General features: G+C 41.2%; 1 protein-coding gene and 1 long non-coding RNA gene across 3 annotated transcripts in view; one reads left to right on the top strand and one right to left on the bottom strand.

Moving 5' to 3' along the window:
* The window catches only part of ntrk3b (neurotrophic tyrosine kinase, receptor, type 3b), a 106,334-nt gene extending 84,037 nt beyond the window's left edge, over nucleotides 1–22,297 (bottom strand). For both annotated transcript variants that reach the window (XM_037246535.1, XM_037246534.1), the window contains exons 1-3: nucleotides 21,880–22,297; nucleotides 2,733–2,807; nucleotides 970–1,041 (exon numbers count right to left, since the gene is read on the bottom strand). In XM_037246535.1, the coding sequence (XP_037102430.1) occupies nucleotides 970–1,041; nucleotides 2,733–2,807; nucleotides 21,880–22,295 (563 nt within the window). In that variant the 5' untranslated portion in view covers nucleotides 22,296–22,297. The remainder of the gene's footprint in view (nucleotides 1–969; nucleotides 1,042–2,732; nucleotides 2,808–21,879) is intronic.
* Nucleotides 14,801–18,542, top strand: LOC119120056. Its single transcript, XR_005097429.1, has 2 exons — nucleotides 14,801–15,092; nucleotides 15,184–18,542. It is a non-coding gene; the product is annotated as an uncharacterized LOC119120056 (long non-coding RNA).
* Nucleotides 22,298–22,735: the final 438 nt, after the last annotated feature.

The raw sequence follows: 22,735 nt of genomic DNA on the forward strand, positions 1-22,735 counted from the left end.
CAAGGACCATTGCTTTGATGGAATATTATTTTATTCTGCACCGAAGGAGAATAAACTATTATTCGGACAGGCTATTTATTTGTATCGGTATGTCTAGTTTTGGAATCTCAGCTATGTTTGACATAATTTGGATGGGTAAAAGATTCAGAAAATTTGTTGGAAAATAATCAAGTATAAATAAAAAATCTGTTTTATTTTTAAAAATGTTAAAATTATTTTCCAGTTTCGCGCACCACCTGAAATTCCGCTACGGACCGACCACACGAGGGCCGGGGACCACTGGTTGACAACCCATGCTCTACAAGAGTAAGGTCCTTCACTCAGAGAGTCCATATCACATTCAGTTGCCGAAAGCACAAAATGGCAGCTTGCTCAGGTAAAATACTGTGACCGAGTTCCTCGGGTCATGCTTATTGGTGGAAAATAACAGCGCGATAACAGGCTGTCATACGCTACGACGTCAGTCTTTTGTTAAAGAAATGACTTTGCTCTTCTGCGGCGCGCCGCTCGGCCCTGCCAGACAAATGGTCCATTTAGAGAGCGGCCGGTTAAATGGAAGCGCATCGTCGTCGTCTTCGTCGCTATGTTGAGGCAGCGCTGATAGGAATCCAATTATCCAAGGCAAATAAAGGATGTCTCATTTGCGACAGGTGCCGTTCGGACGCAGTAATGGCGCTGCCTCCATTCAGCCCGGTCCGTTTCATATCGTGGGGCCCTAAAGCCATGTTCGATCAATAACGTTATTTTGTGTACAAGTCACGAAGGAGAAGGGGTGAGCAAACCTTTGGGGTTAAATTGTAGCAGAAAATCTGAAGCCATGATTTGATTTAGCTGTAAAATCACACGGTGGGTCCGATTTGGTCTCTGGGCTTTAGGTTTGACACCCGGGTCGGTTTTCTCGGGCGTATCGGAGGCACTAAGCCCAGTCTTTGTATACAGGGAGACACATTAGACAAGAAATTTACTCACATATAGCGTAGGTGTGGATTCTGAGCAAAGGCTCGGGGCTGGATCACCTTCAGGTTGCAATTCATGATGGTGCTGTAATGGGGAAAAAAAAAGAATGAATGTGTGAGCAAAGGCTGCAGCGTGGGTGAACACAACTATTGTTTCCAATTCTTTTCATTTCCTTTTTTGTGCGCGCTAGTGCGTGTGAAAGTGTTTATTCGGAAATTATGTAACTCCGCCACCCAAAAAAACAAAAAATGGAAGCAGATGCATTCTGGCACAAACTCTCAGTTTACCTTTAAAAATATATATTTATTTATCAAAGGCAGTTTTTGTTAACAGTCCAAGTTGTTGTAACATAATGTATTTATATACATCAAAAGAAATGTAGAGACCTAATTAAACTCATGTTGTGCTTTAGATGTACCTCAATGACATTATCCGGACTTCAAAATAAAACAACAAACATTTTAGTATACATCAAAGATAATGAATACCCGACCAGCCTAATGGACGTATTTTTGTCAACAACCGAGACAATTCATTCTGTACTCTTTTTTTCTTTATTCCAGTCGTTCAACAAACTACAGTGCAAATTTTTGCAAACATTATATACCGTATTGGCCCGAATATAAGACGACCCTGATTATAAGACGACCCCCTGTTTTCAAGACTCAAGTTTGAAAAAAGACTTTTTGAACTTCAAATTTAATTTTTATACGGAAAATGATTACATCTGAAACAAATGTATTCGAGAAAAAGTTATTTTGCCTCATTCAAATATATAAATATAAATATGAACATTTCTGTTTTCATGAAGACAATCTTCATTTTCGTTCCTTTGTTTCATACGGCTTCATTTCGTTGAAAATGAAGCCGTGTCTCGTACAGATAAAAATGATGTGGCGGGTACATTGTGACACGCTCTTGCTCACTCGCAGGAGGATCCACTGCGGCGAGTCGGTACAGTTCTGCCTCATCTAAATCCAATTTTAATTCCAAATGTAACTCCGCTCAGCGTAAAGTCACCTCGCAATTGAAGTTCAGCTGTAATCAAAGTTGTCTGACACTGACATCATCACCTTGTGTTTTACGAACTTTAGTTATTGTCTTGGTATTTGTATTGTTTTTTTTAATTTAGCTGTTTTTACTCTGCTGTCTTGTAAATATGAAACTGTTAATCACCTTACCTAGATAAATTAAAATCAAAAAACGAATTATAATACAAGTGATTAACAAGGTGGCTGATTTTAAATGAAAAAAGTTTGGCTACTAAGTGATAGCAAAGTTCAAGAACGACCGTCGTCTTGATCACCATATTGAGGCACTCTAGTGGATCTTTTATTTTAATTTATTCGCAATTAAAGCGTCAACAGGAACATGCGCAGCACCTCTTTCATTAGCGCACCACTCTCCGGCATATTTAACAATCCGACGTTTTTCATGAATGATCGCTTCTCATATTGTCCTTATTGAAATGTGGAATAATGAGTGTCAAACCGGGCTACGGGAATGTTACGTGGCCGCCGCCCACCCCCTCGCCCTCGCCCGCCTCCCTCGCCGATCACCCCCCCACCCTCACGGAGTCGGGCGGTAATGAGAAAAATGCTAATTTGCTGCTGGAGATATTACACTTGGCCTCCCTGATGAGGGATCAGCGGGATCAGGGGAGAAAGGCCTGCTCCGAGTTTTGAAAGGGCGGTGGAGAAAAAAGGAAAAGACGGGAGGAAGAGATGGGCAGGTAGCCATTGAGAAATGGCCGTGGATGTTGCCGGAACACTTACAGTCTCTGCAGCCCAGTGTAGAGTTCCATGTCCACATCCCGTAAAGTCTGCAATCCCGTCCAGTTCTCAATGTGTCTGTGGAGAAAAATAGAACAAAACGGATGATTAAACAAACTACAAAAGAAAAGTAAGTGGTGCTTAAAAATCCATAAACATTTAAATTGCAATTATCGGAAAACCTGGCGACAGGATGCTCTCTGCCGGTCTACGATAAATATAATTGCACAAAAAGCAGTCAGCGAAGTTAATCTGGTGATGCTAGACTGACGGGCTAATGCCAGCCGCCGCCTCCGACAAAAATGTCAAGCCGCTATGAAATTAGATTTCGGGGAGAAACAAAATACCGTAATTTTCGGACTATAAGTCGCACCGGAGTATAAGTCGCACCAGCCATAAAATGCCCAAAAAAGTGAAAAAAACCCATATATATGTATATAAATCGCTCCTGAGTATAAGTCGCCCCCCCACCCAAACTATGAAAAAAAACCGCGACTTATAGTCCGAAAATTACGGTAAGTGTTTGTTTGTTGCTCATTTTCCATCAATCCAAACACAGACCGGTCGGGGAAAAGTGGCAGGCGGCCTAATTGCTTTGTTTCGATGTTAACTAGCGCCACCTGAAAATGACCAAAAAAAGCTCTTTTCTTACATGTCACCAACCAATGAAAACAAAAAAGGCAACACAAAATGCAACAAAATGATGTTGCCCTTTACTCTGTATTAGTATTTTCGTAGCTGCGCCGTTGTGGGTGTGAACACAGCAAACTACAATCCACTACTTCCACCAAGATTTGTTATTCTGGCAGTCCAGTCAACCAATCATGGCCGTGCCAACCACAATTCTATCAACTCACCCTCCACTTATTCTTCTTTACACTTTGTTGTAAAAGATTGAGGTGTATCCTGTCCTGTACTGAATATTTCGAGACTTTTCTGTTTTCAAAAAAATAAAATCATTTTGTGTCTGTACAATATGTACTTTTTGTCAGGCGACAGTCTAGAGGGGAGAAGATGACCGACAAGTCACATTGAGCCTCTGTGACGCTTTTCTGAACGAGGTCGTGCACTGCATTGTGTGGCACGCCATGCTGTCCTTTGGCAATCCTTCAACTGAATCCAATTCCAGCACGGCTCAGGACCATTACTGCCGGATTGTGTGCAGTTCCATCTCCATCATCATCATCATCATCATGTGAGGGCGACGTTGGGACCCATGCCGGACATCTTAAAGCAAGCATACCACGTATTTCTTCTAGCAACAGCAATGTGTCAATAACATGTTCCCCACTTGAAATATTAGCTATGCTAAGCTAACTGCAAACACTAATTATAACCACATTGTCGATGAATAACTCTGAAATCGACCTAACGCTGCCGGTGGTGAGCAAAATGAAAATACTGCGTGTAGAACTGGACAGACTAATTAGCATCTTTCCGTATGCGGCATTTAGCGAGAGCAGGTTAGTCATTTATGTCATTCTTGCAAAAAGCCTCCGCTTAGTCACATGCTGCCTTTGTTACCATGGCAACATAATAGCGTGCACGGCAATGAGCAACAATGTGTTGCTCAGCAAGATCACACGCTAGAAACATATTTGTATATCTCTGATGTGGTCTTCAAGGGGGTAGCTAATACTGACCACGCATTTGGTAGAAATAATCAAAATATTACAATAATTAGATATTTTCGGGACAGGTGCTCAAAACAAACACATTTTTATGCATATTTTGTTTTTAAAATACACAACAAATAGGAATAAAATATTCTTTCAATGTCAAATAATCATCAATATATTTATATCTGTTACATTTCTTTTTTTTCCTTTTTGAAATATCATAAGGTCATGTAACAGACAACGCAAACACTGGTTAGGCTGTAGAAAAGGTCAAAATAAATACACAACAGGCATTATTCACTTCTGCTGGTCAAGACTCAGGAGAAATTTTATCGGGAGAAGATCAAGGGCGTCAAAATGTAGCAAAATACAGACAAGGGCCAATATTACCAAGTGTGTTTGCCACTTCTAGTTGTGTATCCTCAAATGTTACAATGACAATGTAATTAAATTCAAGAGGAGACCAAGGGCAAGAAAATGTGAGCAAAAATGTGCGCACTACAACGCTAAAGCACAACAGTTAGCATGTCTCTTTGTTAATTTTCACAAAGGCACAAATGGTATCAGTTATTTGGCATCGGTATACTCAATAGCGGTCTGAAGAAAAAGTGTGTTTGTATAATTGACTTTTTTTGCCGTTTATCCTTCTGTACATTATGGGCAGCAATTTTGAGACTCGAGCTTTTCATGCCTTGATACTTTTTCTCTTTTCACATAAAAAGCCTACATTTAAATCTTTTATTTTCTTCTGCCTCCTAATTTGGGAGCTCATTTTTGCTACATTTGTCCAGGAATATATTTCCCCAATTGCCTGAGAGTGCCTGAACACTGTTGCCAAATAAAATATTGATGTAATAGAGCGATATGAAAAGAATATATAATGTAAATCTATAATTTAGCACAGCCTCCACTGACTCCACTTTTCGTCAACAAAACAACAAATAGAGGGAGGCAGGCGACGGCTCCCCGTGAACTGCAATCTGATTGCGCTGATTGTTGGCGTCGCGCTGAATGCGCTTGGTGGATTTGACGCTTGTGGAAAAAAAATAAAATACAATACAAAATATGCTCATGATTGACAATGATGCTGCGATTCAATCTACTATTCCTTCATAATTCCCTCTATCCTAGCAAGGTTGGAAATTGAATGTGACAAAAGTGACTATTTTTCTTTCTTCTTCAAGATCTTTACATGTTACAATAGCCCTGCAAGGAAATTGTGGAAGAGTACACTGAGCAAACAAAGCAAATCTATGCTTATTATTTGTGTCATTTTAAGCTGTGTATCCTCAAATGTTGCAATTTTATTCAAAAGGAGACAAATAGTCGCGAGAAAACGGCAGTCAATTGGAGACTTTGGTGCGGTGAACGAAACAGCTAATCTATCGATTTGGATTTGGTATGTAGACACTGTTGCCTGACATATGAGCATATGTATGGTTTTACAGCCTTCTGCTTTATGAGCTTGCCATTGGCTCAAACCTAAACCGGGTGGCAAAATGGCTGGAGGAGAACGCCCCACGAACAAACAGTAACAGATTCCACCCCGGCGAGGGCCATCTGTTGTGTTGTGGCGGCCTCGGGCCCTGCAACGTGATGCCACCACCACACAAACAATACATTGGTCAACCGCTAAATTCAATCAGACAAGTATCCCTAAATATATTTTTGGGGCTAAATATATTTACATATATATTTACATATATATATGTATATATATATATATACATATATATATAATTAATTAATTAATTAAATATTAATTCTATAATATATATATATATATTATAGAATTAATATTTAATTAATTATTTTATTTTATTTTTTATTTTATTAATTTATATATAGAGAGAGAGAGATAGAGAGAGAGATAGAGAGAGAGATAGAGAGAGAGATACAGAGAGAGATACAGAGAGAGATACAGAGATACAGAGATACAGAGATACAGAGAGAGAGAGACAGACAGACAGAGACAGACAGAGACAGACAGAGACAGACAGACAGACAGACAGACAGACAGACAGACAGACAGACAGACAGACAGACAGACAGATAGACACTTTTTTTTTTCAGAATATATATCCATTCTTCTGAATGGAAAATAATAAAAACTATTCATTCGAACTATTTTAGTGGCATAAATGTATTTAACACACCGGAGGCACAACCTGTGGCTTAAAATAAATACTTTTGAGTTTGTTTTTTTTTCCCCCCCTTGCGATTGCGTACACACTTTTCCCTTCCGCTGTCGGCGTGATTTACGACTGTATCGTAATGATGTACAGCACCGCTGCTGCCACCTTAATGGGAAAATGTTTAATAAAACACAATGTCTCTGGTGTGTTCCCTGGGATATTGATCTCGCCTTGCCTCGCGTCGGGCCAAACACTCCAGACGAGGAACGTGGCGGGTCAGAGTAGCACTCCGTTAGATTAAAGCGCACGCCGACATCAATCAGATAGTCTTGTTTTTTTTTGTCTCTCCCGCCACACGTGCTGGTGTTTTTGTGAAGCGTTTTCGCAAAAGTGAAAACGTGGAAAAGGATGCTGATAACCCTCGACTTGGGTGTGCCAATGGAATCTTACAAATTGATTTTACATTACGGTCACTGCGGTGGTAGAGTTGGCAATCTGTTGCTTCAAACCGGAATTGTACTATAAATAGAAACACGGTAATTTCAGGGTGATAGCTAGAAATATTTCAGTGGGGTGGCCACATACATGTGCTGAAACATAATGGATGCTTGTAAGAAATATATCTGAGAAATCATTACAGTACCATACACAAATAAATAGAACCTTGGCTAACTCTCAAAACTTACACGGTTGTTGTTTTGTCTTCGTGCTCGATAACAAACAAGCAGATTCATTCTCGCTATGGGAAACATGACACAAATAGTTTTCACTGTTGTTCTGCTACTCCAAGCACCAAACAAACTAAATTTACCCAATCAGTCATTGATAATGTGAAGATGAGCCTTTGCAAGCTGGGGGATTTGATTGCCATCTTAAAGTGACAGGCGACATTCAAACGACTGTTGTATTAAGAGCGATTGTGCGGCACAGCAGCACAGCGGTATAAACAGCGGATGAAGATTAATGAGGACGCCTGAAAAATGAGGCTTGTCTATTCCAGAGGTGGCAAACGTCTGTAGCCAAGTTGAAGTACAGATACTTGGGTAAATAATATTTCGGTGAAAGTTGAAGTGGTGAATGCACTCAGAATATTGACAATGATATGATAAGGATCATTTTTGAAAGTCAGTTTGTCCTTTTTAGGCTTCATTTGTTGGCCACATCACTGGTATAGTCCCTAAAGGGAAACACTGGTCATATCGGAGCAAAAAAAAAATATTTCAATTTTCCTGAGGATGGGTTCGAGTATACTCCAATCGAGAAGGACACCTGACGCCAGACATTAAAAGAAAAAATGCAGACGGCAAGGGTAACAACTTCCTCTTGTTGACATTTCGTCAAGCGCACAAGAGCAAAAGGCGACGGATTAAACGAGCCGTGCGTGGCGCTGCGACGCCACCACGCTTCTATCCTCCACTTGGAAAAGTTCACGCAGGGTTTACGAAAGCACTTCAGAAAGCGCAGCTATGGAGGCCGCATGTTTAGAATTTAATCATGCCCTTTTTAATCAGGCCACAACATTAGCATTAGAAACGCAAGCTAATGAGATCAAATACAAGGCATATGTAGCGGTTAGCTTAGCCTTCCGTGTAGGGTTAGCGTATTGGATAGCGGTTTAGACATTTATGGAATGGCCGCTGCTGTAAAGCAACCTATACATCCATGCGACCAGCCAAATGAAACCCTCGCCAGGTGTGGCCGAATGTGGAAACGTTATTCCGGACGTGTTGGTTCAGAGTGTTTTCACACAGCTGATGATATTCGCGGATGCCCCCACGACGCCACCCCCGCGTGGTTCCGAGTCACCGCCAAAGCGCACCCCCGAGTCCCCAATGATTGTGAGGGCAGACGAAATCTGGCAGGGGAAGGGAATGTTCCGACCGCGTGTTGCGGAAAAGGTATCACTTCCTCACACATGAGTGAATCGTGAGCATGTGTGGACAAAGCGAAAATGACTATAATTAGAGAGCCATTTTGCCAAGTGCCACTGCGGCTATGATCCTCTCTGGATTCAAAGAGGCAGCCGTCGGGCCTGGAGCCGCCGAGGCGTGTCGTCGCGGGAGCTTCGCACACATCGCCGATTGTCACTGGCAACGACGTACGCTTCCATCTGCGCCGCGAAATGAGCGGAATATATCAGCGCTGTCGAACCCCCATGACATGTGGCCGAGTCTTATACAACATGAGCTCGCGAGCTTTTGAAATGTCTCATTTGTTTATGCTAACGCTAAAGCTAAGTGAGGAACTGACACGTGACCGCTAGGTGTCGTTAAAAAGGTGGCTCACCCAAAATCAGCTGGGATAGGCGCCATTATTATTAAGCCTTATTATTTATTTATTATTTTTTAAATTTAAGCTTTTTTTTAATTTTAAAAGTCTTAAATTTAGCTACACATAACAGGCGTCTAAATAATGTAAACGCTCAGTGGGTCACATTAAAGAATGCAGGGAGGGCGTTATTTTTTTGTGATGTAATTCCATTCGTCTTCTTTCAGCATATGTTTTTGGGCAGCCAAGTCAAATGTCATTTCATTAGAATCGCTTAGTTGGGTCTGACCGACTCCAAAGAGGATCCGTCACGCTAGCTGTTAAATGTTCTGCTGTGGCCGCCAGCTCGACATCAAAACCACTTCAGATGCGAAGTCTTTTGAGAATCACAGAACTGGAGGACAAAATACAGTCGAATCACATTAAAAAAATTCCCGCAAAAAATGAATCTCACGTGGAACACGTTTTTCTTGGGCGTGCATACATTTGATTACCATCACGAGTGAGCATTGATATCCGATGTTACCATAGCGTGTATCCTAATCGTGCCACTCAAGTCTTTTGTCAGCTCAAATATTCATTTGAACCGCTGAGCCGGAACAAAACACCCAACAGAAGCTTCCACCTCGTAACCGTTGTCATTAATAGTTAGTTAAATTGCCGCCCTGTCAATCATCAGATCAAAGCAAAATGGTGTTTCTTCAAGTGAAAAACAACACCGCAGATGTGATCCAGTGGAATCAATGATGAAAACAAACCCGTGGCTTATTTTCTCCTTCGGAACTCCCCAAACAATCAATAAAAGAACAAGGAGCAAAAAAAAAATACAAAAAAACCCCATTTATGGGTTTTCGAAGGAACACGCCCTTCTGACCGCGCACTGCAAGATTCATGAGGCCTTTTTTTCCCCCCTTTGCCATCAGCACTTCTTGTAAGTCGACTCCCTGCTGAGTACGATCGTGTTTAATCAAATAAGTGATCGGCGAGATCTGCTGGATGTTGGCCAGATAAGTCGTAGCGCATGCAAATGCGACGGATGGACTTTCGTTCAGGTTTGAAGTCTTTGTATGTATTCGCTGTAAATCCTCCAGTTGATGTTCCATAAAACATCAAAGGTGGCTCCGTTCAGGTATTACAAGGTGCCATTTTGTTTTTTGGCAACTTTTTAGGGTTGCATGAATGTTTCAAGAATGACGTCGGTCCTAAACCTTCTATCTGACGTCATGTTTTAATAGCTTGAAGTGAATTTCAAGCATACAGGAGAGGTAAAAGTATTTTTCAAAGATTCATGCCGTCTTTCGATTTCCAACTAGAATATGAATGTCAATGTCCAAACCCTCGACTCTTGATCTTGCACAATTTTAAAAGACCATGATGGCTCCAAAAACTTCAGAGATGAAGAAGTCATTTTGGACTCATTTGGGTAATATGGAATTAAGTATTGTGTCCACAATATGGACAAATCCCAGAATAGATTGCTAAAATCCAATTATCCCGTTTAATTCTTCCTTGACAGTAAACCTTGCATATCTTCAGGTGGACCACACACTGCAAAGGTGGTGAAAAAAAAAAAAAATCTGATTATTTTTTTATGACGCCTGTTGGGGGGAAAAAAAAAGGATAGCGATGACTACTGGAGCAACTCCCAATCATTGCGACTTTGAAAGGCCACCCCGGTCCGGGCACAGATCACTAGGATGAGGATTAAACGTTCCGCGCACGTCCTTTGCCAGAGAGAGGCTCTCGTCCAATTCCAGGATACGATAAATCTGCGGCTGAGGGGCACGTCTGCGCTAGAATTCAATTAGGTAAGAAAAGAGAGGAGAGGATCACGGCGATATTAGACGGCTGATGGCTGAGCTCCTGGCTGACCCCGGTAATGAAGCCCTCCGCAACCAGATTGATTTGACTTGCGAGCTCAAGAGTTCACCACCTTTTTTTTTTTAAAGCGGTGGGCTTCAAAAGGCAGGATGTCGCCGCTTTGCGAGGAACAAAGCATTCCATATAATCTGATGTCGAATTCCGATTCATGGGACTTTTTACAAAGCCGTTCGTGTATGACGGAATTGAACAAGATCACCTCTGAACCTTTACGTGGTAGCGCCGTCGTTATATTAAAGTTCTCTGTGAGGTTCGGATGTGTTTGAGTTGTGTCGAGGACACGGCGAATATACGCAAGAGCGTAATTGCACCATTAAGATGCGTCATGCGGATAAACGAGCGGATGACAAAGAAGCAACAAGTGGCGTGATTGAAAAATAAAAACGTTACACCCGCGTTGAACTTGTCTGATTTTTATCAGTCATGACCTTTCGGGCTTTAAATGGAATTTCATTCCAAATCAAATCACGAACAATATTGAATGAAACTGTGAGTCAGCTCACATTTTAGTATCTGAGCAGTCTGTCGTTCAGATTTGGTAGCAAGTGGAATCTTTGACAAGTTTGTTTTTTTGAATCAATTTTATCTTCAAATTGGCCACTTGACATCGAAATAGAAGTCTCCATGTTCTTTTTAGGAATTTTTTTTTTTATTCACTCATGGTAGAGAAGCTTACGAAATTTAACATCACATCCGAACTGGTTGGATTTTTCGGATTCATTTTTAATTGCGGATTTTGTTTAGACGAGTTCTTTAATGGCCAACTATTGAGAAATACCGTATTTTCCAGACTATAAGGCGCACTTAAAAACCTCAAATTTTCTCAAAAGCCGACAGTGCGCCTTATAGTCCGGTGCGCCTTATAGATGGACCAAATTCCTAAATTTAAACTAGCCCGAAGCATTGTGTCATGAAATCAATCATAAGTGGCCGTCTGAAGTTGAAATAAAAAAGATAAAATGGAGAATGATTTGATTTGGATTAAAAATCTGACATGATGCATTAATGGTGCGCCTTATAGTCCGGTGCGCCTTATACTAGGACAAAGTTTTAAAATGGGCCATTCATTGAAGGTGCGCCTTATAGTCTGGTGCGCCTTATAGTCTGGAAAATACGGTACCTCTACCAATATCCTCTTTCTATACATACAGGAAAGCGCTGACGTCGCATTATTTTACATCCAGCAGCGTCTCAGTGCAAAACAATGTCAAACTTTATGAGGCGTAATAAATTCATACATCCGCCTGCCAGGAATGTGACAGTAATGCTGAGGACGTCCACGTGGGGACACTTTTGGAGGACTAGTAATTAAGTGTAATCATAATAATGCAAACTCTATCCCTTGGTGCTGCAAGGGAATTCAAATAAAAAGCTCAACTATAACCTTGGTGTGTGTGTGCGGAACTATTTCAAGATATTGCCTGATGGGCCTCAGTGTAATTCACTTTTTGCTCTCTTCTCCTAAAGTGTCAATCAATTGTCTCGCAATCTCCTCCACAAGATGGCTCCTGATACACTCGAGTCAGGAGGTTTACACTTTTTTAATTTAATAAAGCAAATCAGATTTACACGAGCGCCAGGTGACAATAGAAAAGGTCAGGCCGTGCGTGTGTGTGTGTGTGTGTGTGTGTGTGTGTGTGTGTGACGTGTCTCCATCTGCGCGCTAAGTAGCATTATTGTGTTGAGGGTGGGTGGAATTAGCACCTGCAGCAGGGGAACGAGGCTCACAGGGAGGCACGGGTTTAGCCGCGCTAATATTTAGCCAGGCGGCAAAATGACACAGTGTGTTTACACTCGCCGGTCACGACATTAGGGACACCATCTAATGAGATCTAATACGAGTGCTATAAACACCACACACCTGCTTTCATTTGAGGGATTTTTTTCAAAGCAAAATGGCTGACTTCCTGTTCAATTTTAGTGACTTTTTCGTATATGTTGTTTACAACTAATTTCCTGACTTCTATCACGTTCCAATACTCACAATTGAGTGGATTCAAAACTTTTAGAAAAGCTGCTTTGTTTTTAATCCTTTATGACACGTCCATTTTCACTTGGGTATAATTTGGATTCAATACATTTGGAGTTTGACAGTGTCTCTCATTGTTGTCAGGAATATTAATATGATTCCGCTCATCTCAGCATGAACGGCGTCAAGAGCTGAAGTGATTTTGCCTCTCGGCATTTCCATCGCGGATTTCTTAATTGACAAGCTTTCAGCTCTTTTTTTTTTTCAGTCTATTTCTTGTTTTACTCACAGCAATAAATGTCAACCTTTTCCTTGAAGATGACTATTAAGCCCTTTAAAGGAAATGACTTTTTTTTTTTGTGGATTTCAGAGAAGCTGCAAGTGGCTTTCAGGAAGTGGGGAACACTTTCAGTGCATAGGTTCTATATTTTTAAAAGCAGATATCATGCTAGCATAAATTCTGGTTGAAGAAATTACAAACATTGAGGTTGGCAAAGCCAAACTGCGAAATATTTCTGTCGTGTTGGTGTAGATAAGTCACCCAAACAAACGATGACTCCTTCATGGCGAGATAAGAGCACAGGCAGTTAGCGTATCTGTTCAAACAACTGCAAAAGCGTTTGAGCTAATATACACTCAGATGTTTGGCTGGCAAACAAACTCATGAGCAATTCATAACTGGGAAAAAAAACAGTTTAGATTTGACAGTCAACACTGCGAGGGGGGGAGAGGTATCCGCAATTATCCTCCCGCCCGTCGTGTCTTCCTTTCATCCGCTTCTCTTCCGCCAGCCAATCACGTTTGTGCCCAGTGTTCCGCTAATACGTCTCGTTAGCGCGACACGCCAAGTGCTGCAAATGGCCTCAGATAGTAGACGAGTACATCGGTATGAAAAGAAGGCCACCTTGAATGCACCATCGGGGCTGTTCCTAGTGCTCACCGCATGCACTCGACTCCCCAGTGACTAAAAATAATAAATGACATGGCAAAGCCACCTCTTAGATAACAACCGGCCGAGTTTCAGAATGTAAATGCACTCATTTTTCCACCCCATGACATGTAAATGAGCTTAACGAAGCGAACCACTCAAGTGTGACATATAATTAGACGTGATTTTTTTTTTCGTTTTACCGAAAAGAATGTGGTGAATTTATTCAATTTTGCTTCGTCAAGTGGCTGCACAAAATAAAATTACGTGAATCCTGTATCTGGATCTATGTATTGATATTTCTATATTTCGTTGTATTTTTTTTATTTATCATTAAGAATATTTGATTAGTATATTTTTCCTTAAATGTTTTTTGCTTTTCATATTTTTTAAATTAATAACTTTTAAATTTAAAGTTTGGTTTACTGATAGTACAGATTTTTTTTCCTTATTTTCTCATGATTTTTCCAACATTTTTAAAATAGATTTTCAGTTTTTTTTCCCAAGATTTCTTTGTTGTTTTTAAAAAGGTATTTAAGATTTATTTTCCCTTCTCAGGCCCAAATTTTTTCAGTTTTGCACATTTATTTTAATTTTATTTGATGTTCTATGCACATTATCCATTTTCTGACTTATTGTTCTAATGGTATGTTGTCTTTCTCGCAGTAACAAGTCCACTTCTCTTCTACACCAACAACTTGTTAACAAGTTGAGTCATTTGTTCTACTACAGAGACCTTTGAAACACAGCTCCCTCAGACAAAGCTGAATATTAATTACGGCACGTCGCCTTTTCATTCTTTTCAAATGCTCAACATGTCAAGACTGTGACCTCAAATCATTTCTATGATCTCAGCTCGGCCTCGCTACGTACTTTTAATATTCATGTTTGCACTGAGCGTGTGCTACCCTACAAAGGAGGTTAAAATGTCAAAATTTTATCCTACGATCAGTTTGCCAGACAACGTTAGGTCCCCAATGTTTTTTTTTTTTTTTTAAAGCGTCTACTGTGAGAAGTGGGAGCTCTCTGACGTCGATGGCAGGAGAGTGACTCATGCTACTTGACAGCGCGCTATTGATGTTTGCTAAACACACACGAAAATTCTCCCTCATGAATCATAATCAATAGGGAAGTGAGAGTGAGAATGATATTAAAAAAAAATTTTATTTAACATTTACATTTTTTGCAGATGTTTTTACTCAGATCATTCTTAAAAAAATGGCATTAAAATGTCTATTAAATTTGATTCTTTAAATATTTTTATTTAATATTCCCTATTTCAGAAACACATTATTCTTTTTTATTTGATCAAAATGGCTTTTCCATGCATTGCACCGACAAATTACACTGAAGGCATCAACAGCTTCTCAGCGTGCCCTTTTTTTTCCTTGCTTTTTTTTTTCTGCTGTCGTGGAAGAGACAGAAGCTGAAAATGAACTTGTGATCCTTCCCTCCCCCAGCCGTCCCCTCCCGAGAACTCATTCCTCTATCAAAGTTCACGCGGCGGCAACAATGCCTCGTAAGCCGATGCAGCAAACACAGAAGCTCAAGTAAACGTCAACAGTAAGCTCCTCAAAGTCCTCGCCGAGGCCTTTTTCTGATCCCGCCTCAAACAGCAACAGCCTTCAGTCTTCTCAATGGTGTCTTTTGACAGTGAGAGCGGGGCGGCGGAGAGAAGGTGCTTCATTAGTATGCTTCCTTTAGGCGTTGGGGCAGCACGCAGATGCGCCGGTGTTGGAGGCGCTCTTGTTGGGGGTGCGGGAGAAGATGGCCGGGATTCTGGCGGTGGTCGACGCACGGCGAGAATCTCAATGAAGACATTGGCCCCTCCTAATTCTCAGATGGCAAGCCGTGACCTACTTTTTCAGCAAGGCAGGTTCATGCAAACTTGATGATGTTCTCGCAACGCCTGGGGTGAGCCCGGCAATATGGAGGCAGAACGGCAAGAGGGCGAAGGGGAGGGGCAAATTATGGCACATGACTGCCGACCCGTTACTTAATCCGCTCTACCGACTTTCAGTCTGGTTTGGTGCTGCCACAAAAAGGGCAAAATCCAACTCCCACTCATGATAACTTGCTGCAAAAACTAAAACCTGGGCAAGCAAAGTTCTCTTGGACCACATTCTGGTTACAACCTCCTTCAGGCTCCTTCTACCCAAACTATTCACAAAAAAACTGGCAGACATTTTAATATCTACTTCTTTCTCGACATCAACTCACTAAACTTCAGACTTCAATGGTGGCATTTTGCACATCTGTCTTCATTTCTGTCGTTCTCCTCTTAAACCTTGTTCTCCCAATATTCCGCCCCCAAAAGCTAATTTTCAGGGGTACATGAAGCCGACTCCATTAGCGAGAGACTTCATCTCAGCTCCATGATTATTTGATGAAGCCCAATGTGATATTAATCCAAGATGGCAGCCATCAAAAATCTCGCATTCAAGACTCCCGCACACATTTTTCCGAGCTATTTTAGTCGTCCAGACGACGAGGTTCGAGCCTTTGTTTCATCTTGTGTCCTGCTACTTCTCATCACAATCACTACAACTGCGTCTCAAGACCTCAGAAGGCCCCAAAGTAGATGACGTTCTCGTAGATTTGATTGATTTTGTATCGTATCCCGTGCAAGGTGGAATCGTAAGTTAAAATCTCGTCGGACAAAATGTCTACCGAATCTTAACTGATCATCTTAGTTTCAGTAATTGTTCAAATGTTCAACACAAGGTATAAGAAATAGCGCGTCAATGCGATAACAATCATATCTCGTCGGAGTTACATTGCCGAGCTGAGAAGAGGAAGCCTTGAGAAACATTCCGTAATCGACTCGGGCCCTCTAAATGCATCACGATATTAAATGGCACTTAAAGCTCCAGTTGCGTGCTTTCCGTCGAGCTAATTAAGTATATTGTGATCCTGGACAAATCTATCAGTCTTCAAACTTATTCTGGCACAAACTTTCGTCTTGATTAAGATATTTGGAGAGCTGCCCGAGAGCGCTGAATTTAGATGTGTGGGATATTGTCTGGTCCCGGTCCAAGATGGAATAATTAGAGTTAAGTAAGCAGATGCTGCTTTTGTCATTTACTAATGAGAAGGTGGTTTACTCTTTTACTTTTGAATTGTTTTTCCAGGTTGCATTATTAATTGTTATTGATATTATTTTCAGATATTTAGATGTTCTTTCCCATCTTTTGGAGATTTATTTTTCCGAAATGTTTATTTTTTTATTTTTTGAGCGTTTGCCTGGACGAGCATCATTTTTGCGATCGAAGCAAATAATCGTAACAGTCACATGACCTGCAATCACATGACCTTGATCACCGCGCAACCTTGGTCAGATACTCTTGGCCACTCTTGGATAATTTTCCGTTCTCTTTGGAAAGAAACACGGTCTTATTATTCCCTCTTTGAGATCTTTTATTGATCAGTGTCCATGCAATGTGCACCGACTAATTGCCTTAAAGAAAAACAAGAATAAAGGAATGAACCATTTACCGAACGGCGTTCGTATAAAGTGCAGTTTTGTCTTCGCTGATGCGGTCGAGGCGTTTTAAACACCGCTAAAACCTCGTCGTCGTCTGCAAATAGTCGCTTGTGAGCCCATTGTTAGCTTCAAAAGAATATAAAACAAAACTCTGCTGGACTATTTGGTTTCGCTCGTTTGCAAGTACCACACGTGATGATGTAATGTTAATGATGTGTGTGACTACAAATAAATCCCAGCGGTGTTATTATGGGATGCTGTGTAATATTTCTGTACTTTTTTTCCTCGCTCTCTCCCTTTTATGGCTGAGTTTCCAACTGGGTATAAAGCAAATTGATGTGGTCTCTTTAAACAAGTTTAGTGCATCAGCGAAGCGGCATGACAACAAAATGGTGGCCATGATGAGGATGATGGATCATAAATCGGTCTACATCAAACACTATCACCAAGATATTATAGCAATGAACAAAGCTTGAAAATGTAGTGTTATGAATATACAAAGGTCAAATTAACACACAATTGCAGACATGACATAAAAATGACAGTTGGCGACTCACACACACATTGAGCAACTTGAGCGACCGAGATGCTGCGACGGAAAATTCCGAAACTGGACAAGGTTTAGTAATATGCTTTACTATCACTTATTAAACCATAAAATCATAGCGTGATGGTAAAAAAAAAGAAGGCTGCTCCAAACAATGAAAGAGTCTGTCGCTAGTAGTCCGCTATGTCTTACTTGCTTAAAAGTCGGAAATAAATGAAATGACCAACTATGATTTGAAAACACTGAACAGCTGATTTCCTGTCTGTTTTATTTCATGCGTTCTTCAGACTTTTATGTGACTCCATTTATCATGAATGATGGCTAATGAATTTTACTAAGATGTCATACAGGCTAGCCAAGTTAGCACAACACCTAATCAACCGTTCATATTTGTTTTTTTATCAATAAACTATCAAGGAAATGCAGTCACCTACAGGCTTGTACGAAACCTCGAAAGTTTAAAAAAAAAATTCAAACCAATCAAATTGATATCATAAAAGAAAATAGCTTCACAAGTACGCCTGAAAATGGCTGCCTTAATGCTAAATGGCTGACGTCCTGTGTTTTGACATGTTTTGTAAGACTCTAATCATAGACATTAAATTACCTGTCACCAAGTGAAATTAGCATCATGAGCTTTTTTGAGCCACATTACTTAACACATATGGAACAATCCAGATAAGTCAACATCAGATGTGTAGGTGTTAATTAGAAGGCACACAGAAACAACACATAACCACAACCTGTCTGACTGAAAATTGTCTTTCTTTATCTTCAAGTATCTCCTCCTCCACTTGAAAGAAAGCGCCATGCTGCCAAACAAAGAACAAACTATTATCTGGATTCACCATTTTTTCTTTTTGGTGGCCTTTTGGCGACAACGCCGCCATCAGAGGACCGAGGACGAGTCTTACCGCCGGCGCATACCGCTTTTTGGGCTGGTTGCTGGGTTTAAATAAAAGATGCTCCTTGTAAAAAAAAATGTCCTTGGATGAATATATTTTGTATTCATTATGAATTTCACATGACAGATATGCTAATAAAGACGGTTATTTTTCAGCGATGTCTTACAATTTGGACAAGTGAGACTAAAATAATTAGGCAAATGAGTCAGAAAATTGCAAAACACCTCAAAGGACATATTAAGTATTTTTACTTTTTTTTCCAACGCTTATTTCAGACCCTGAATAGAATCTAGCAAAGCCCAAGGTTTCGAGCAAAACATCTCGGCAAGTTCAATATACAGAAATATTTGCCTTTCAACATCAGTCAGCTTGTCCAACAGACAAACCAGCTGCTCACACGGTTACATCACGACAGTAATGCTAATTTCTTCCGCCTGGGGAACGTCATTCTATTTGTTTCTCAGTCTGTATTGCGGGTAAATACACTACTCGGATTTTTTTTCATCATGTCCATGTAACTCCCACCGCCCGTTTACTTCCTGTTGCAATTGCCGCCCGTTTAGTCAGCCCACAAGGCTCGAATCAATTGCCAGCTAATGAAAGCTGTTACACTTCAAAACTAAGGTTAAATCTTTCGTCTTTGTTTGCAACTCCCTCTGTCTTTAAGCCTTGCCCACGTTAGATGGAGTTGAGGAGAACAACAGAATGTTTCATGTAGCCTAAATGTTTAATGGAATGAAAAATTAATTGCTGGTAATTTTTTCTGAATTTAAACATATAAAATATCTTCTTATATATAATTACAGAAAATATAACTATAACAAGGTTTACCATTGCAAGGTAAAATGTTTTTCTCTTTAGTATTCTGAATTAATCGCGTGCTATGCCGGTTACACAATCTTGATTGAGGACTAGAATAATCAAATGACACCATCTTCAACTCCAAAATGCTATTTAATGTGCATTTTCCATTCATAGGCAGCACTTTATGCTTAAAGTAAGCCATCAGAAATGATCAGCCATGTTTAAACGACGCCACTGCATTTGTTTGTCAGCCTTTTGCTGCAGCATAGCAGAAAAAAAAAAGACGGCGGCTGCTGGAGCGGAGCCACCGAAGGCAGGTCAATCTGATTAGTAAAAAAAAAGGCAAAAGAAATGCTAATGAGACCACGACTTTTTCCCTTTTAACTTCTTGTAGTTTTTAAGGAAAAAAAACAATCAAGCCGGCTGCCTGACCGATTGGAACCAAGTGGACAAGAGGGGGAGATAAATGACGCCAACAGGTTACGGCATGAATAAATCATGACGTGCCACGCGGGGGTCACGGTAATCACTGAGGGTGCCGTCGCCTTCATGTCCTCGCTATTCTCTTCTTTGCCTTTTAATGCAGTTAGGAAAGCTGGCGAGGGCGGGGAGGGGGAGGAAGACGATGCGGGTGCAGGGTACCCTCTAGTGGAGTTGTTGAATAAAAAAGGTCAAACGGGAGCCCAAAAGTGATGTGAGGAGAACAAGAGGCGGGGCTCGCTTGTATGGTTGGATTTCCTTCTGGAGAGATTTCAAACGAGGCATCCTCGAGGACGTTTGTGCGCTGCTTTCAGTATTCAAAACGGATCTGAATTGACTGTAAGAACAAAAGCGAGTAAAGGATGGGCTTAGAAGCTGAACAAGAAATTGAGTACTGCAGTGGAGAATGTGCCGCCTTCCAATAAGACAACAAAGAAAGCATGAGGGTTGAATCATACAAAATACATTTTCTGCTCTGATGAAGTACTTGAAGGCCAGTGAGGGATGGCGCCGACATAAATCCGGCACGCAACTTCCACTTATGACAACATGACAAGCTGAGAGGATGTGTCTGGACTCACATCGAAAAAGAAGCAACACGTGTTGAGCCATGCATTTTTATGTTCTGCTTTGGATTTGATTGGAAAGAAACAAAAATGGCGCATCCTGTAGATTTGTGCAAAGCCGCAGAAAATTATTTTTACACTGCCATGGAAGGTGGTGTGGTATGGCCTAAAACACAAAAATGCTACATCCAGCACGTCCATTAAATCGCATTTATCATTTTGCACATTAATTCTATATAAGTGTGGAGCCGCCCAAATGTTTGCATACTGACGACTTTTAGCAGCCTATTGTCCTCATTGATAAAAATGCATTAGCACTAGCATTGTAATATTTGTTGTTTGTGTAGCAGAAAATAATCACATCTTTGAAAAAAAAATCTATTTTTTCCCCTACAGGTTGTCTTAAAAAAAACAGAATCAAAACGTTCTGCAATCGCAAGGTAAGGATGCAAAGCTACGTTATATCAAAGCGACGTCTTTGTTGTTGTAATGCGGGATTCGCGCCCCAGGGAGCGACATAAGCTAGGCACATCTGTCTTGGTTCTTACGGACTCTTCAAGAAAGAAAGCTTTGATTTGGGCCTCTGTGGATTGCGTACGTGGCTTTCATTGAAGCACAAAAAGATGCATCCGGCACCAAATCATTAAGTGTTAAGCCACACAAAATGCATTTGACACAATTTCCCAAGAAGGAAAAGTCAGATTTTCGAAAAGGAAAGATATATTTGAAGTCTCATAACGGATGCTTGTTCAACAAAATAAAAAAGTTGCATCCTGCACACCACCACAAGTTTGAAGCGATCCAAAATGTTTTTTTTCCAGATTTCTTTTCAAACAAAAAGCTCTGAAAGCTTCGATCTTGAATGCAACCAACAAATTTGCGGCCTGAGAAAATTAAATACGGCTTATGTAGCCATTACAAAAAAATCTGCATTCAGCACAATAACACAAAAGTCACACAAAATATATATTTTTTGAAATTGAAGGCTTGAGAGATATCCTTTAGATATCCAACACAAATCTGCATCCCGCACATTTTTGCACCACCCCCAGCACAGCACCCCACTGCATATGTTATTGATCACCTATGTAACAAGTACTGAGCCACACAAAACACTATTGTCTGGACTTTTGAAGAAGGAACGCTCTTGTGACTCACTGGTGAACAAAAAGAAGCCGCATCCGGCACCACAAGTGTTATTTTTACATTTTCGTAACACAGACACATCTGTCTCAAGTTCATACATGGGGAAAGGGGGGGTTCCCGAAGGAGGGTGGTGGAGGGTAGTGATATGTAACTGGTTGACCTCACTGCGCCATTTATTTCTGTTCCATTTGGCGCAATCTGTCGGAGCAGTTGGACGCGGACGCAACATCCTCCTCCACCTCCTCCTCCTTGTGATAAAGAGGATGAGGAGGATGCTGATGAAGAGGCCTGCGGGGGTGCAACTTTCAGGACGCACCCCCCCCCCCCTCCTCACCTCCACCACGCATTCCCCAGCCACAAAACACATACTCATACAAAAAAAAAAGTGAGGTGGTGCAAGTCACACAGAGCTACTCACATGGACGTGATGTTTTTGAACAAGTCAGCTATGTCCACGGCTCCGCTGCCGTTGGCTCCATCCTGCACCGCCAACAGCGGGAAGAAGCGCCCGCTGTCCGACTTATTGCAATAGATCTCGGTGGGCGAGCAGCTGCACGTCGGCGGGCAGTCCAGCATGGAGCTCAGGTGGTCCCGAAAGAGGAGGGTGAGAAGCAAGAGGACCAAGAAAAGCCGCCAGCCCCGGCAAATCCGCGGCGGCTCCAGGCATAGATCCATGTCTCCGAGGAAAGATGGAAAACAGAAGAAGAAAAGGGGGAAGAGGAGGTCCTGGTGTCCTTCCTTAGGAGAACAGAGGATGCTCTGTGCAGTGTGTGTCCTTGCCTCCTCACATATATATACATATATATATTTATATATATTTATATATATACACATGCACACACACACACATACAGATCCACACGCGCGCGCACATACACGCACAGAAATAGAAGGAGGGAAATGGAAATGAAAAATAAAAAAAACCCCGGTAATCAAGTGGAAGAAATCTCCAGGCAAACGTGCATGGTAGCTCCCCTCCGATGCTGCGCTCTCCTCCTCAGCGTGATGCTGGAGCAGGACTGACTGGATGGAGGGATGAGAGAGGGAGGAGAGAGAGGGGAGAGAGAGGCATCGAATGAGAAGTTGGGGGCGTCAGAATCCCTCCCACCAGCGGCTGTCGTACTGACACCTGCAGAAGCTGCATGCAGTCAAGTGTGATTAGAACGTGCGTGGATACAAGACGCGGAAAATTAGGCATTGGTTTAATGGTTAAATATATTTTCTACTTAATGATATGTTTGGAAAAGCAGTTTTAAAAAAAATGCATAATTTGC

This window comes from Syngnathus acus, chromosome 3, assembly GCF_901709675.1.
Source record: "Syngnathus acus chromosome 3, fSynAcu1.2, whole genome shotgun sequence".
In the NCBI taxonomy this organism is placed as follows: domain Eukaryota; kingdom Metazoa; phylum Chordata; class Actinopteri; order Syngnathiformes; family Syngnathidae; genus Syngnathus; species Syngnathus acus.